The sequence below is a fragment of the Talpa europaea genome, assembly GCF_964194135.1.
Source record: "Talpa europaea genome assembly, chromosome: 3".
NCBI lineage: Eukaryota > Metazoa > Chordata > Mammalia > Eulipotyphla > Talpidae > Talpa > Talpa europaea.
In genome coordinates this window covers 100588368-100604293 of record NC_140069.1, presented here as the reverse complement: position 1 = coordinate 100604293, position 15926 = coordinate 100588368, and the positions used below count along the sequence as shown (strand labels likewise).

General features: G+C 40.1%; 2 protein-coding genes across 2 annotated transcripts in view; one reads left to right on the top strand and one right to left on the bottom strand.

The window, feature by feature from the left end:
- The window catches only part of HIBADH (3-hydroxyisobutyrate dehydrogenase), a gene marked incomplete at both ends in the record, with an annotated part of 100156 nt that extends 88841 nt beyond the window's left edge, over positions 1-11315 (top strand). The window contains 2 exons of the mRNA XM_084229794.1: positions 6095-6251; positions 11157-11315. Of these exons, the coding sequence (XP_084085920.1) occupies positions 6095-6251; positions 11157-11315 (316 nt within the window). The remainder of the gene's footprint in view (positions 1-6094; positions 6252-11156) is intronic.
- Positions 1716-2602, bottom strand: LOC311168639 (ferritin heavy chain-like; the record flags this gene model as incomplete). Its single annotated transcript, XM_084230260.1, has 2 exons — positions 2337-2602; positions 1716-1993 (listed from the first exon to the last, which is right to left on the bottom strand). The coding sequence occupies exons 1-2, from the start codon at positions 2593-2595 to the stop codon at positions 1716-1718; spliced, it is 537 nt and encodes a 178-aa protein (XP_084086386.1). The 5' UTR covers positions 2596-2602.
- Positions 11316-15926: the final 4611 nt, after the last annotated feature.

Here is a 15926-nt window from a genome sequence, read left to right as displayed (position 1 = left end):
AGACATGGTTTAAAATGACAGGGTTGTTCTCTAATAGAGTATAGAAAACGGCCACGATTTATTGAGCTTTGCAAGGTGAAAGAGAAAATTGGCATCAGCAAGCATAAATTCCCAAGTAGTAAATTCCCACAAAGTAGTACAGCATCAAAGTGCTCCAGCCACATTTATATTCTGTTCACTCTGAAGTGAATTTTTTCTAGAGCATTAATGTCAACATTTACAAATAGAGTCCCTATTCCTATGAAGTGATCATTTCTGATTAATTCCATTCTCATAAGCCAGTGTTTTTTCTGGAACATTGATGTTTCCCTTTTTCAAAAGTAGAAGAATAAAATCTTATAGTTAAAAATTTCTATTGACCCTATGATCTTTTACAGTGGGTCTTTATGGATGTTAGTGAAATTTTAAAATGCTGTTAAAAAGGAAGAAAGCATAAAAATATCAGTATACAACATTTTGAGATTCTGTTTTATTAGCTCTCTCTGCTTTCTAACTGGATCCTAGTTAGGATTCAGCATAGTTCTAGGGCACTGAAAGTGTTCTGTGTGCATTAGAGGTTTTGTTCTGTGCATCACATTCGTTAATTGTTATTATAATGAATGTAATTAATACATTGTAATTAATACATTGATATGTCAATTTCATTATTTTTGCTCCACCTGGGAATTTTTTTTTTAATATTGGTGGTAAGACAGGTTATTTGCATTACTACCAGGGCCCAGTCCATTCCAGCAAAAACCATATTGTCTTCCACCAAAAGAGACTTGAAACAGTTGGACTTCTAGATGGCTATCCAAAGTGAGAACTTTCCCTCATTCTAATTTTAGTTTTTTAGCTCCTGGCCTCAAAATATGTTGCCTTTTCATTTCGTTTCTTAGTTGTATGCCTTAATAAATAGAAGAAAATAGGAGCCTCCCTATTGGTTCAGGGGCTAAAGTCTCAGGACCATCTATCGGCAGCCACTGCGGCACTAGTTCCATCCCCTGGCCAGGGAGTTGACCCGCATGGCACAGCAGACTTCTCCTGTCTCATTCGCTGCTCCACTCAGCAGTGTATTTCAGTAGATCTGCCTGTTCTGCTCCCCTCTCTGTCTCTGGTGAACCCTCTCACCCCCCACACCTCTGGTTACACTCCAGTTTTTATATGCGTAAATAAATAAAAATAAATCTTAAAAATAAATAAATAAATAGAAGAAAACAGCAAAAGGACTGTGGTACAAGTTTGACCAAATTTCTTAGTAAACTGACAGAGCACCATCATATTGATTGATGGATTGAAACAGTCTGAGACTCAGGATAGTGAGAGTTTGGGTATTTATCTAGGCTGCCAAAATCCCATCTCTGCCAAAGACTTAAGCGTTTCTCACTGTAAAAGGACAAAATAATAACATCTCTCCTCAGGGTTGTTGTGGAGGTGACATGAGTTAATGTATTTAAGTCTTTTAAAATAGTTCCTGGCACATAGTAGGTACTCAGTACATGGTAGTTGTTGATCTGGTGGTGGTTAATATTTGAATTGAGTTGTTTTCTTTTTTTTTTGCAAAAAAACAGCGGGTACCAAATTGCTTTATTAGAAGGAATGGTACAAATGAAAGCTATACGTCGATGTTTTGGTACAACTTATAGAAAAGGTAAAGGTAACCCCAACATGCATGCACAGCCTTTGTGACCAGGAAAGTCACCCCCTGGCTATGAGAAGCCAGCCTAAGGCTTAGCTTAGCTCTTGTCACTGTCTCCCAGGGTGTGCTTGTCAAAGAGATACTCGGCCATGCCAGATTCGGGGGCCCCCATCTTGCGCAAGTTGGTTCCATGGTCCCCCAGTTCTTTGATGGATTTCACCTGCTCATCCAGGTAATGAGTCTCCAGGAAGTCACACAAATGGGGGTCGTTTTTGTCAGTAGCCAGTTTGCGCAGCTCCAGTAGTGACTGATTCACGCTCTTTTCCAAGTGTAAGGCGCGCTCCATTGCATTCAGCCTGTTCTCCCAGTCATCACGGTCGGGTTTCTTTTTTTTTTTATTTATTTATTTATTTATTTATTTATTTTTTATGGAGGCATGTTTTATTTATTTATTTGTTTGTTTGTTTATACATGCACTGGGTACAGTCAGAAGCGCGGGAGGGTGAGAGAATTCACCAGAGCCAGAGCGGGGAGCAGAGCAGGCAGAAGGACCGAAGTACACTGCTGAGGGGAGCAGCGGGCGGCAGGAGAGGTCTGCGCACCATGTGGGACCCTCCTCTGGTGGCCGGGGAGCAGCTGGGGATCGAACCGGCGCCGCAGAGGCCGCAGGCAGCTTCGCAACCCAGCGCTCAACCGCTGCGCCACCGGGGAGGCCCACGGTCGGGTTTCTTGATGGACTGAAGGAAGATGCGGCCACCTCGTTGGTTCTGCAGCTTCATCAGTTCCCTCTCCTCATGAGATTGGTGAAGAAAATATTTGGCAAAATTCTTCAAAGCCACATCATTACGGTCAAAGTAGTAAGATATGGACAGGTAGACGTAGGAGGCGTAGAGTTCCAGGTTGATCTGGAGGTTGATGGCGGCCTCCGAGTCCTGGTGGTAGTTCTGGCGCACCTGCGAGGGGGACACGGTCGTCATGGCGGCGGCGAGGGCTGGGGGCGATCCGACGGCGCTGTGGGGCGGGCAGCCAGGGAGAGGACGTGCGCCGGGTTCCATCCGAGCACTGTTGAAGCAGGAAACCGCGGCGACTCCGCGAAGGCTGTGGCCGAGTTGTTTTCTAATGTTTGTTTTTCTCCCTAGAATTTTTTACTAGCTAGCATTGCATATTTTTTTATTTGTTTATTACCTGTCATCCCAACTAAAACGCAAGCTCCATGAAGGAGAATGGTTTTGTCTGCTCATGGCTGTGTCTAAAGAACATACCTGGCACACAGTAGGCACTCAGCAGCGAGTCTTCAAACGGATGAGGAGAGGAGAGGGGGAGAGAGGGAGGTACTTCTCCCGCTTCAGGTCAGAGTTATTTGGGTGTCTTAATCGCCCATTTCTGGAGGGTGGCGCATCTTCTCCACTGTGGCCTCCTTGACTCCAGGTGCAGCACTGCGCAGAGCAGATCTGTGCAGATGCTGGTGAAGGAGGAAGTGATTGATTAAAATTTACTTGGTCTTAAATGTTTCATTTCCAGATCTCTTCCTGTGATACAAACATCTCAGTTTAGTGACATATTTTGCTTTTCCTTATGTAAAACCAGACAGTGTAGAAATTTATAGAACATATAAAGTGAGCAAACTTTTTTAGCCCTTAAAAACCTTTAATAGTAAAGGCAAACGTTTGGATTCTCTCTCATTTTTTTGCAGTTATGCATCATTTTTATTTCTCCCAAAAGTTCATTTAAAATTCTTGTGTTTTAAAGGTGAGGAGATTTGACACAGTGACGTTTATTTGAGCTGTATTATATATGCGGTCAGAGCAATGAATTCATTCTCTGTTTATATCAGAGAACATTCCAGCAATTGTAAAGCCACATGCATGCATGCGCGCACTCTCGAACCACATCCAGTGGCAAGTTATTATGGGGACTGACAGACTGTCATCCTTTTGATGGCTTGAGCTGTATATCTCCTGAACAGCAATGGGGCTCTTATGCAGAAAGTATCATATGTTCCCAGCCAATTTACAGGGAAACAGCAATAACATTTTATCATGGTTGAGAGCCCAGTAGCTGCTTCCTATTAAACTTGCCCTTTCAGATACCTGTCTTGGATTAATTTGTTGATTTCAAATGGAAACTCAGTCTTCTCCAGTGAAGCATGACGTTTTAGGATAGACTCTCTGAATGACAATTACTGTGTATTCTAGCTGGTTTCAGACCATTACAAGCCTTGGGCACAGTGGAAGACAGAAGACTTCAGTAACTGATTTTAATATCGTGTCTAATTTCAACTGTCAGTTATGTATGTGCCAGTGAAAGAATCCTCAGAAAGATGAAATGCAAAACACTTCTAACTTGCTCTTTTTAATGATGCACTTTGCTGTGGGGGGTGGGAGGGTGGGAGGAGGAAAAGCGGAGAGGCAGTAGGCATCTTCTAGAGGGAATCAGACGGCGGGTGGGGGAAGCATCAGATTTGAAAAGTGAGCACATAACAACCACCACCTTCTTTTTTTTGGTCTGCCCCTCAGGATGCTTCTAAATAGCAATATGTTCACCCAAAAAGGTTCTATCAATTTTCTTGAACATTCAAAAAAAACGAAATGTAGGGTTTTACAAAGGATAATAAGCTGTACTCACCATTTTGATATTATGGACAGTATGATATTCCTTAGCAGTAGAGACTGTTGTGAGGTCCTGCTGCATGTAGCTTGATGGATTATAAAAAGGGAGTAACTGTGCTGCCTTAAATGTCATAAGCCATTTCAAGACAATATCTAAATTAGGAAGCCCCTAAATTATATTTCAAATGGAAGGGAGAAGTGATATTCTGGGGTCTTTAAAAAAATTCCCTGCTCAAGAAATACATTAAACATACACATCCTTGATCATTTGTGCTTAGAGGATGTTTTTGCACTTACAGCACATTAACTAATTGTTAATTTGTGATTTTACATTTCACAGTTAATCCCTAAGCACATTGGCTTTATCTTTTCCCAAGTCATCTGCTACAACATTATAATGATAGCCTGATCTTATTTAAAGGGGGAAAGATAGCATCAGTAGCAACTGTGCATGCAACAAACTTGGGTCTTTATAAAAGAACACATGAAACTGCTGGCTTTCTTCCTGGCAGGGTACACTTGAACAGAATGCGTGATAGCTGATTTCAGTCCAGTCTTTTGTATCTGTTAAAATCCGTAGTAAGAAAAATCCTCACACAACATGGCCCATCTTGTGAATTCATATACATTCACATACATGATGTAGTAGTCCTTTAGCCACAGTTCCTCTGGAAAAGCCTGGTTACATACCAGTTGTACTACATGGTAAGTCCATACAGATCCTGGCTCTGAACCTTTCCCTCTCCTCTAGCACTGAGAAAATATTCTCTTGGTCATGATACTGAGATTTTGAAATAAACAGACATATTTTAAATGCACAAAATAAACTAAACTTAAGCATGCCAGATCCTCAATTTAACATGTATATGTGTCTCTTTTCAGCCCTTATCCTGGAAGAGATTGGTTTTAAGAAAGCTTTGGTGACATTTGTTGTATAAATTCTTTGTATAAAAGAAACTTATAAATTGCTGGGTATAGAGTTTTATCTGAAACTTGAGTCAGTGGTACTTCGCAAAGCTGTGCTGCCCAGACTGGGGTAAAAGACTGCGAATCAAAGTAATGCAGTATTTTGATTCTATTTTTTTCTGGATTCACATTGAACAGCCGTTTATGCCATCAGCTCAGTGATAGAACAAATGATGTTTCCGCTTGGGCAAGCTTTGTTTTATCAGGATCAGTAACCTTATCAGCAGTTGACCCAGAACTATAATGCATGTCTCTGAATAGATAGCATATGTCACAACTCTCTGCAGACTTGCTTCATAAGCAAGATTGTCTAATGAAGATTTAATAAATAAGAAAAAGTTTGCAGCCAGAAGTGTCCTCTTTTATAATGATAACTTCTCTTAAGCTCATTTTACTGCTCATGCCTCATCTCTTGCACTTATCCTCATAAATGTTAAGAGAATAAACATACATATGAATGCATCCACATGGACGCCCATGATGCATAGTTTATCTGTCAATATTTCTTTCTGAAATACATCATTTGTGAATAGAGAGTGTAGAATTTAGATGATCATGTTGGTTTAAGGTTCTTATGTGACACATAAATGCAATAATGTCCCAAAACCCATGCGTGTGATAAACCAACAGCACTTTTGTGCAATTATGTATTGTTTCTTAAAAATAGCATAGTGTAGAGGATTTTTTCTCAGTGCAGAATGGCCTCACTCGGAAATGTTTAGTCACTAGCCTTTAGTACCCTATAATTTTAGATTGGATTCTTCACTCCCATCAATCTGCTTTGATTTCTGAAGACATATAATAAATGGAGAGAGAAGATGGAGCATCCTCCTACGTAAATAAGTCACGCATGACTTGTACATTTTGACATTTAACACTTATTTTCTTTGACCTTTGACAGGTTAGGGCTTGACCCAAAACTGCTGGCTAAAATCTTAAATATGAGCTCAGGACGGTGTTGGTCTAGTGACACTTACAATCCTGTACCTGGAGTGATGGATGGAGTTCCCTCGGCTAATAACTATCAGGGTGGATTCGGAACAACACTCATGGCGAAGGTACAGTAAGTGCAGACTGCTCCAGAGACAAGGAACACAGTTTAATGGTCTCGTTCTCCTCCCTCCTTCCTCTTTCTCGCTCTCTCCTCATCTCCCCTTTTGACAAAGCATATGTCTGTCCTGGAAGGTGAAATTACTAAAATGGTGATTTACTTACTCACTGGAAATGAATTAAAACTTAACATAGATAAAATTCTTATCTTGTTCCTTCCTTGCCTTTTAGGTAAGAAGAATAGGCTGGGATTTTTTTTTAGTGCCTGGGGTTTATTTGTATTATGAGCTGGTGAAATTTTGTTCTTCCTTATAAAAGTACATTAATTTTTACCAAGTTCTTAGAATGGAAGCAGTGTGAATTTTCTGATGGTTAATAAATTGCACATTGACAAAAAAAAAAAAGAGAAGCTCTTTCTCATGCTACTAAATACATCTCCCTGCTTTAATCATTTATGCATATTTATTTTAAAGTCATTTGAGAAGCAAATTGCTGGGCTCCTCTCATTTGTGACCTTAACTTTAGGAAATACTTTTTAACAGACTAACTCATATTTCTGCATAGAGCTTGTTTCTTTTCCAATTGACTTTCTTTTCAATTACAAAGTAGTAATACATACACCTGGATCCCATACTTAGTTTTCTCTCCTTCCTTCCCCTGACGTTCTGTCCATTCTACTTCTCAAACATGCCTTGAATTTTTCCAGTTCCTTCCTCTGCCACCTGCAGTACCTTGGCTTTGCCTTGTTTAGATCACAGCCGTCACTCACCTCCCTGCTGTTCATTCTAATTTTTCCCAATTGATTTTCTACACCATGGCAAGAATGTGCTTCCTAAAATGTAATGCTTGATTATGTCTTTTCTCTTATTAAGCCCCTTTCATGGTTTCTAATTATTTGTAGGTGGAAGTCCATCCCTGCAAGTTGTCTTACAAGACCCTTGATAATTTGGCCTTTGCTTGCCTCACCAGCTCATTTGTGCCGTTCCTCCCCTTCTCTGCTTCAGTCATACTGAAGTCATTTCTGCCTCTTGTCTCTCTCACCTATAACCACCACACTTGCTGTGCCCTCTGCCTGGATCACTTCCCCCCCCTCACTCCCCAGCTCCCTAACTTCTGGCAGATTGTCAGCACACTTTAAATATTTATTGGCTAAAGCAGTGTTTAAAACCACACTTCTTATTTTGCATTTTATTTTTCCATTAAAATATTTATTTTTATGCCTGCAATACCTTGTATTTAGGTTTGCATATCTTCCACTTGGACTTTTATAACTGTGCTATGTAGCTGTTGTTAGAAACAGAAAGATGCTCCTTAAAGATGTTGTTTTCATCAAAATTGCAGGGTGATTTATGAGAGGACTTGGAAGAAAGAAAGAATGACATTTGTGACCATTTTTCAGTATATTTCTATAGGAAGTGGCTCATAACCTGTTGGCTTATTTGGTTCCTAAAATACTGCCAGTGGCTCAGTCAGAGAAACTACAAACAAGTAAAGTGTAAAAAGAAGTAGGAGGCTTCTAATAAACAAGGAGATGGGCTTGTCTGGTCTCCATTCATGGCAGCACTGTCTTTGTTCCGGGACTCCTCACCCTTACAGACTTCACCTTTACTTTCGCCACTTCACCCAGCACCCCTACCCTTCCAGGGAAGCTTTTTTCTAACACTTCAGGGTTAACAAGCCGCTCAGGCCTTTATAATCACCCTTCTCTTTTTAGAACATCCCTCCTATAAGGTAACAATAACCAAAGCTATTTTAATTTCCCCTTGTTGGTTTATTAGCTTGTATTGGGGATATTTACTTGGCCCTTTGAAAAATTCTAATAAACTTTTCTAAATAGTGTTGTCTTCTCCATAGTATGTTATGTTTAGTCTGATTTTTTTTATTCTGGTTATAGTACCAGCTTATAAAGTCAAATGCAGTCTTTCTATATAAATTTTCTCGCTCATTTAAAAACAAGTGCATCTTGCAGATGTGCTACAAATGATGTCAACAAAAGATGTTTGTCTGCTTGTCAGTATATAAACACTAAAGTAGTTGTCCACATTTGTTAAGTGTGTGTGTAATAATTAAACTTGCTCTTTAGTGAACGCTATACATGAACTTAAAATTAAGTAGATTTTCCAAATCTGTGTGTTTACATATGAAAGTTACATAAGAAAACACAAAATAATATTTACAACTGTAGTGCCTTACATATTCAGAAGGCTAAATATTTAATTTATTCTTTAAACTTCGCTTAATTTTTCTTTGAGTCGTTTTCCCCTTTGAGTGGAATATGGTATCAATAACTAGCTGCTCAGTTATCAAGGGTGTTCCTCAAGGAACAGGCATTTCTTTTTTTTTTTTTAATAATAAATTTTATTTTTACATTCCCCATACAATTGCAACCCCCTTATTTTGACCCCAGTCCCTCCCCTCCCGCCCCCTAGCCCCCATAGAGTGTCTCTGGTTCATAGTTTTTTTGTTGATTTTGATTTTTACTTTCTTATAGTTATTCATTTTCCTGGTCCCTTATTTAAGTTTTCTAGATTCCTGCTATGAGTGAGACCATCCGGTATTTTTCTTTTTCTTTCTGGCTTATTTCGCTGAGCATGATCCCTTCCAGCGCCATCCATGTTGCTGCAAATTGCATGTGTTTATCTTTTTTGAATGCTGAGTAATATTCCATGGTATATATGTACCACATCTTCTTGATCCAGTCATCTATTTTTGGGCATTTGGGTTGTTTCCAAAGCTTAGCTATTGTAAATAGTGCTGCTATAAACATAGGGGTGCAGGTGTTCTTTGGAATTGATGTTTCTGTGTCCTTTGGGTAAATACCTAGGAGTGGAATTGCTGGATCATATGGAAGCTCTATGTTTAGTAGGTCCAGAAATCTCCACGCAGCTCTCCATAGTGGTTGGACCAGTTTGCACTCCCACCAGCAGTGCAGGAGAGTTCCTTTTTCTCCACACCCTCACCAACATTTGTTGTTGCTAGTTTTTTTAATATGTGCCATTCTCACTGGTGTAAGATGGTATCTCATGGTAGTTTTGATTTGCATTTCCCTGATTACAAGTGATGTTGGAACATTTTTTCATATGCCTGTTGGCCATTTGCATTTCCTATTCAGAGAAGTTTCTTCTTAACTCTTCTGCCCATTTTTGACAGGATTATTTTCTTTGTTGTTGAGTCTCATCAGCTCTTTGCAGATTTTTGTGATTAGTCCTTTATCATTAGTGTTGTGTGCAAACATGTTCTCCCAGTTGGTGGGGTTTCTCTTTGTTTTTGTTATTGTCTCTTTTGTTGTGCAGAAGCTCTTTAATTTGATGTAGTCCCAGCTGTTTATCTTTGCCTTCACTATCACTGCTTTGGGTGATGTGTCTGTAAAGATGTCTTTGATGTGAATATCACGTAGTGTTTCGCCTATATTTCCTTCTATGTATTTTATAGTTTGGCAGGTCTTATGTCTAGTTCTTTAATCCATTTTGAGTTGATTTTTGTGTATGGTGTGAGGTAGTGGTCAAGCTTCATTCTTTTGCATGTAGCGACCCAATTTTCCCAGCACCATTTATTGAACAAACTTTCTTTGCTCCAATGCATAGTCTTTGCTCCTTTGTCAAAGATTAGTTGACCATAAATCTGTGGGTTTATTTCTGGATTTTCTATTCAATTCCATTGGTGGAACAGACATTTCTTATCTTGCTCTTATCTTCCTCTTTCATTGCTTGTTAATTTTTCCTTTGATGGGGGAGATGAGGGTGGTAATGGTAAGAAGAAAATCTGTCTGGTCTTGTCACTTGTTTTTAGCTAATATAAAATCATAAATATAATGAAATGTGGGATGGGGGGATATTATTTCAATATCCATGCCTTCCATTTACCCCAGGTATTTCAAGTTTGCACAAGGTTTCATTTTATGGTGGTGAATATCCATTAGCTACAGTTTAAATATAAAGATTTATAACATTAACTCTTCTCTGTTCTTAAGTAGCCATAAGTTTTGTGAAACCCTGAGAATGAAGCTCTCTGAGTTGTTAAAGGATTGTGATAATGATGACTATTCCATTGCACTTACAATAAAATCCAGACTCCTTACCAGATATGTTAAAACTGTCTGCCTTTTGCTTCTGCCTATCCCCTGGCTCATTTCCACTCTGAATTCCTTTGCTCATTTTAGTTCAGTCTCATTGGTCTTACTATTTTTTTGATACCCAAGACATGTTCCAATGCAGGGCTTTTACCTTGCTACTCCAACTGCCCGGAACTCATCCCCAGCTTTGCAAAGATTTCATTGCTCCCTAACATTCAGATCTTGGTGTCTTCACCTCAGGGAGGTCTTCTCTCAATATTTCATCTATTATAACTCTCTTCCTTCCACTCCATTCCTGTCACTTTCTAACCCTTTACCCTGCTTTATTTTTCTTCATAGCACTTATCACTATCTGAAATTATTAGTATTTGTTTTGTTATCTACCCTCCCCATAGACAGCAAGCTTCATGAGAAAAGTGACTTGGTTTTATTACGACGATATTCCTGTGCTTAGAACAGTGCCCAGCACACAGCAGTTGCTAAATAGCATATTGAATGGATATTCAGTAATTCTATAATGGGGTTTGTCTTAGGCATATACGTTTCTACAGATTGAAAAAACATTTCCCTGTGTGAGCTCATGTGTACAGTAAACCCTGTTCAAAGTCAAAACAAAACATAAAAGCCTTGCCAGAGGTTGGGCACTCAGAAATCACGATTTCTGTCTAGAGCAGTTTTGTAGCTACAGGAAAGCACTTATGAAAATGTAGTGCTTGTAACTCTCTTACTTTTTCAGACTTCATTTTTCCCTCTTTGAAACCAAAGCATTAGAAACCTTAGTTCTGACGTGAATCTTAACTACTAGTCTCAATATGTTCCCCCCTGCCCTTGTTTGGTTTAGGACCTGGGATTAGCACAAGACTCTGCTACCAGCACGAAGAGCCCAATCTTGCTGGGCAGTCAAGCCCATCAGATCTACAGGATGATGTGTGCAAAAGGCTATTCAAAGAAAGACTTCTCATCAGTGTTCCAGTACCTGCGAGAGGAGGAGACCTTTTGAGTTTGCCCCTGGGCTATGAACAGTTGGAAACCACACACTACCTTGGAGCCTCCTTACAGCTCACTCCACAAGTAAATGGGTTTAATCAAAGGTCACCTACCTGCTTTTGATCGTCTAGGTCATAGTGAACCCTAGGATTATTCACCCATTTTTAACTATTTATCCTTTTTATCTGTTTAGCAGACATTTATTATCTGAATTTTTTTCTTCCAGCCATTGATGGTCTCTGCTGTTTTATCTTTTTCAAAAGTTTGATTATTGAGCATCTTCAATTCAATTGATCAGAAAACTATTTACTTCACTTTACAAAGAGCAGTTATTTTCCAATAGGATGCAACCGATCTTAAAGGAAAGAAAACAAATTGGCATGAGGGGCAGAGTCAGAGAAAGGGAGATGTAGTGGTTACTACCTGTGTCCCTCAGCAGTCCCAGACCCAGCTGTCCTGTCACCCAGCTGAGGTTCTTGCATCACCAATGTGTTTTCCAGGGAGCTGGTGAAGCAAGAGCACTCCTTGGACTCAGCTGCAGTGTCCTAGGCTGCCCTCTCATAACAACTCCCAGTAGTCAGCAAAGTTACTTTGTAGGTTTTTTCTTTCTTGTACATTCTTACTACATATTTTTGACTTTGAAAGAATGACATCTATAGATCTATTTCAGAGCCAATGATGATATTTGCTTTAGATAATTATTACATTATTCTGAATATAACCAGATTATTTTCAATTCAAATAAATTTCTATGCTGATAGTACTTTTTGGAGGTTTTTTGTCTTCCCAACCATTAAGTGAACCGTCATATGGTCTGACAAACCGGTGTTACAGACTAATGGGGGGAAATGATGGGAAGAAAGGAACAGGAAGGGAGGGGAAGGCACAAGGAACTGAATTGGCCAGTGGTGATCCAGCCTCCTGCTGCTCTGCCTGAATCCGTAACTGGCATTTGTTGCGATACCCATCTGGGCCAAGGGTGCCGCAGGAATTCAGCTTCTTTACATGCGTTGTGCCCCAGTATTGACCACTGCTGCCAGTCTCCCTGCCTCAGCCACTAGAACTATTCCAGTGATACACCTGGTTGCCAGATTTGGCAGAAGTACTACTATGTCCATTATTTTCCCAGTGATGAACAATTCTAGTCACTATTACAAGTGCTGCGAATACGGTGATGGACAAAACAGACAAAATCCTGCCCATGTAGACCATAAATTCTGGTGTGTATGTGTGTGAGTGGGAGGGGTGTGACAGACAAGAAATAGATGTGTACTGCACATGCCAGGTGATGGTGAGGCCTGAAAAGAGAACTAAAGCAAGATAAAGGGGATGATGAAGAGTGCCAGGGGTATTTTATTAGGATCTTGTAGGTTGTTAGGATATCGGCTTTTATTCTGAGTAAAACAGGTGGTGTATCAGTTACCTTTTGCAAAAGCTGACTGATTCATTGCCATCCTCAAAATTTAGTGGCAGGAAATAACGTGTTTATTATTTTCCAGATTCTGTAGGTTGGCTATATTCTTTTGCACTGTGCCAGCTCATGTGGCACTAGAGGGTCTAGTTTGGCCTCCCTCAGCTTGGACAGCTGGAATGGTTGGGGCTTTTCTCCATGTGGTCACTCAATCTCCAGGAGACTAACCTGAGTTTGTTCCCAGAGTGGCAGAAAGGTTCCCGGCATCAACACAGGCCCAATGAAACAAGTACTTTTCAAACCTCTGTTGCAAGTCACATAGACAGGCCCATCGTCCACACAGGAGGGGCTCCAAAGAGAGACATTTTGGTGGCCACTTAGCAGACATCCCAGCACAGTCAGTTCATGGAAAGTTTTGTTCAGAGAATTGATGTCCTCCGACCTACTTTTTTTTTTAATTAATATTTTATTTTATATAATTCTTATATCATTTTTTTCATTTTTGCACAATGTATGCATTATCATTTTGGTTATATACCCCATACAATTGCACTCCCCCCCTTATTTTGACCCTAGTCCTTCCTCTCCCATTCCCTTCCCACCCACCCCTGTAGTGTGTCCCTGGTTTATAGTTGCTTGTTGATTTTGATTTTTACTTTGTATTAATTAGTCTTTTTCCTGGTCCCTTATTTAGGTTTTCTAAATTCCTGCTATGAGTGAGACCATCCGGTATTTTTCTTTTTCTTTCTGACTTATTTTGCTGAACATGATCCCTTCTAGCTCCATCCATGTTGCTGCCAACTGCATGTGTTTATCTTTTTTGATTGCTGAGTAATATTCCACTGTGTATATGTACCACATCTTCTTGATCCAGTCATCTATTTTTGGGCATTTAGGTCCAACCTACTTTTTAATGGTAGAAGCAAGGAGATCAGTTAGGAGCTGATTGTAATAATCCAGTAGAGAAATGGTGGTAACCAGGACCAGAGTGTTAACAATAGTGGAGGGAGGAAGTAGTCAGGTTCTGAATATAAAAGACAGCCTGATGAAAGGGGTGAGAGAGAAAGTAGGAGTCAAGAGTGATTTTTAAGGTTGGTGGAGAAAAGTGAAAGGAGTTACAGCTTACTGTGTGGGAATGATTATGAGACATGGGTTTGGGGAGGACTGTGGAAAATTTAGGGGGAAAATATTAAGAGTTTGAGATGCCTAATAGCTACTTCCCCTCTGTCTCCATAGCTCTTGGTTGATATCTCTGGAATCCCAGGACTTACCTCTACATTGTATTTTCTGGTTTGCCTCTCTGCTTTTTCTACCAGCCTGTGGGCCCTTGCAGGGCACAGATTTTGCCATATTCAGCTTTGAGTTCCTAGGTTGGGTTCAGCACCCAGCTCTGAGTAAGAGCTCAGGAAATGTGTGAGTGACTCCTTGAGCAGAAGCTACATTATTGCATTTATGTTGAAGGAACTACCGCCTACACAAATTTTTATCTTCAAGAGTCTCCCATGGCAGATAGGTTTGTTTTACTTAAGATTTCTAAATGATGCAGTTTGATACACAACTGCCTGAGAAGTTTTGCAGAGTGTGGATCTTTTACAGTGTTCTTAATCAGAAGGATGGCTTATACTATTTGATTAAAGAAACTTCTGAAGGGAAAATGTACATTTTTGGTAGCAAGCTTTAATCTCATTTTTTCTGTACTTTTAAACATCAATTTGCATGCAGGTAAAGCACACACGCACTTCCCTTTATGGAGCACAGCAGTTCTGAATGCAGTCTTTTTTAACATGCTACATAGACCTTGAGGCATAAGGTGACTCTCATAACAGTGTAGATTTGATTTATTCAAGGAGTTCTGTGAATAGTTAGGTGTTTGAGAGATTCTTTTGCTATTCTATTGACCTGACACCATGATAATGGAGCATGTGCTCAGCCACAGCAGAGTCCAAATTTAAGTGAACCCCAAATGTGCTGGGCTTCCTCCCTGGCCATTATCATTAAATAGTTCTGATCTTGTTTTCTAAGCAATCAGAGATGTGTGTGATCCCTCTGCTTCTGATGGAGAGCTGAGGAGTGGGGGAGAAAGGCAAATCTGAGCAGAGAACAGGGCTGTGTTTCCAAGTGCATAAATTCCACCCGGGCTACTGTCAAAAGCCTGCTGCTGCTCAGGAAAACAGCACAAGTTACTAGCAGCCTCAGCAGCAGTAACTGCCCCCTGGAGCATTCTCAAATGGTCAGGCGATGGGGAGTCATTTGCCCGAGTGGGGTTTTTAGCCATCTTTCAGTTCAATTGAAGAGGGAGCTTAAGGATATCATAGGGATTTGTAACGTTCCGTGCAAGGTGTCAGACCCATAAACCAGCATGTCCGTTGCACTGATGCGCACATGGAATCGTCTCTCATTGGTGGCAGAGAGATTGAAGATGACCTTTTACTATTTAATTGTATTCATCATTTAATAATTCAAGAATCCCTAAAAGGGATGAAGGCTTCTTCATTCAAACGAGAATTAGACCCTCTCAGAACATGAATAGGAAAATACAGTAAAGCAGAAGCACTTTGCAACCAGCCCGCAGGGAGTGCTTTTCCTGTGTTGGTTACCAGATCTGTCCCCTGGCTGGGAGGCAGGAGACCTGCTTCTAGCCGTAGGCCCAGCGCCATGATAACCCTAACTGTGGTCTCTTCTTTCTTCTCTCTAAAACAGGGGTAGGCACTGATCTCCAAGGTTTGTTTTAACTTTAAAATTCTGATTTCTTTTAGTTAATGGTTGTAGAAAATGGGAGGCATGTGCTTTTGACAGTTTTTGGACTCTCTCTGGTTAGGTATTATTTATTGCTTGTATAGTCATCTCATTTATTAGTTTTTTTTTTATGGCTGGGAATAGATTCAGAGATCAATACATTTTTATTAATGATAGTCCGTCATGCCTGGTAAAGAGATGGCAAGAGAGCTCATCTAGAATGAGCCACTTGAATAAACCTGACACACAAGCTTAGCTCCAAGCTGCATTTTGGCAGGCCTCTCTGTAAAATAATGACATTGGCAGAGGCAGAGACTATGGAAACCTTCCTCACAGCCAGACTCATAAAATCAAAGGGCAGGTTTGGGGTGTGTTTCTCAGCCTTGGCTGTATATGCAAATCCCATGACTTTTTGAGTGTAGCATTTTATCTTCAAAAGGACAAAATTTGGCATTTGCAGTAGTCATTAAAAATGAT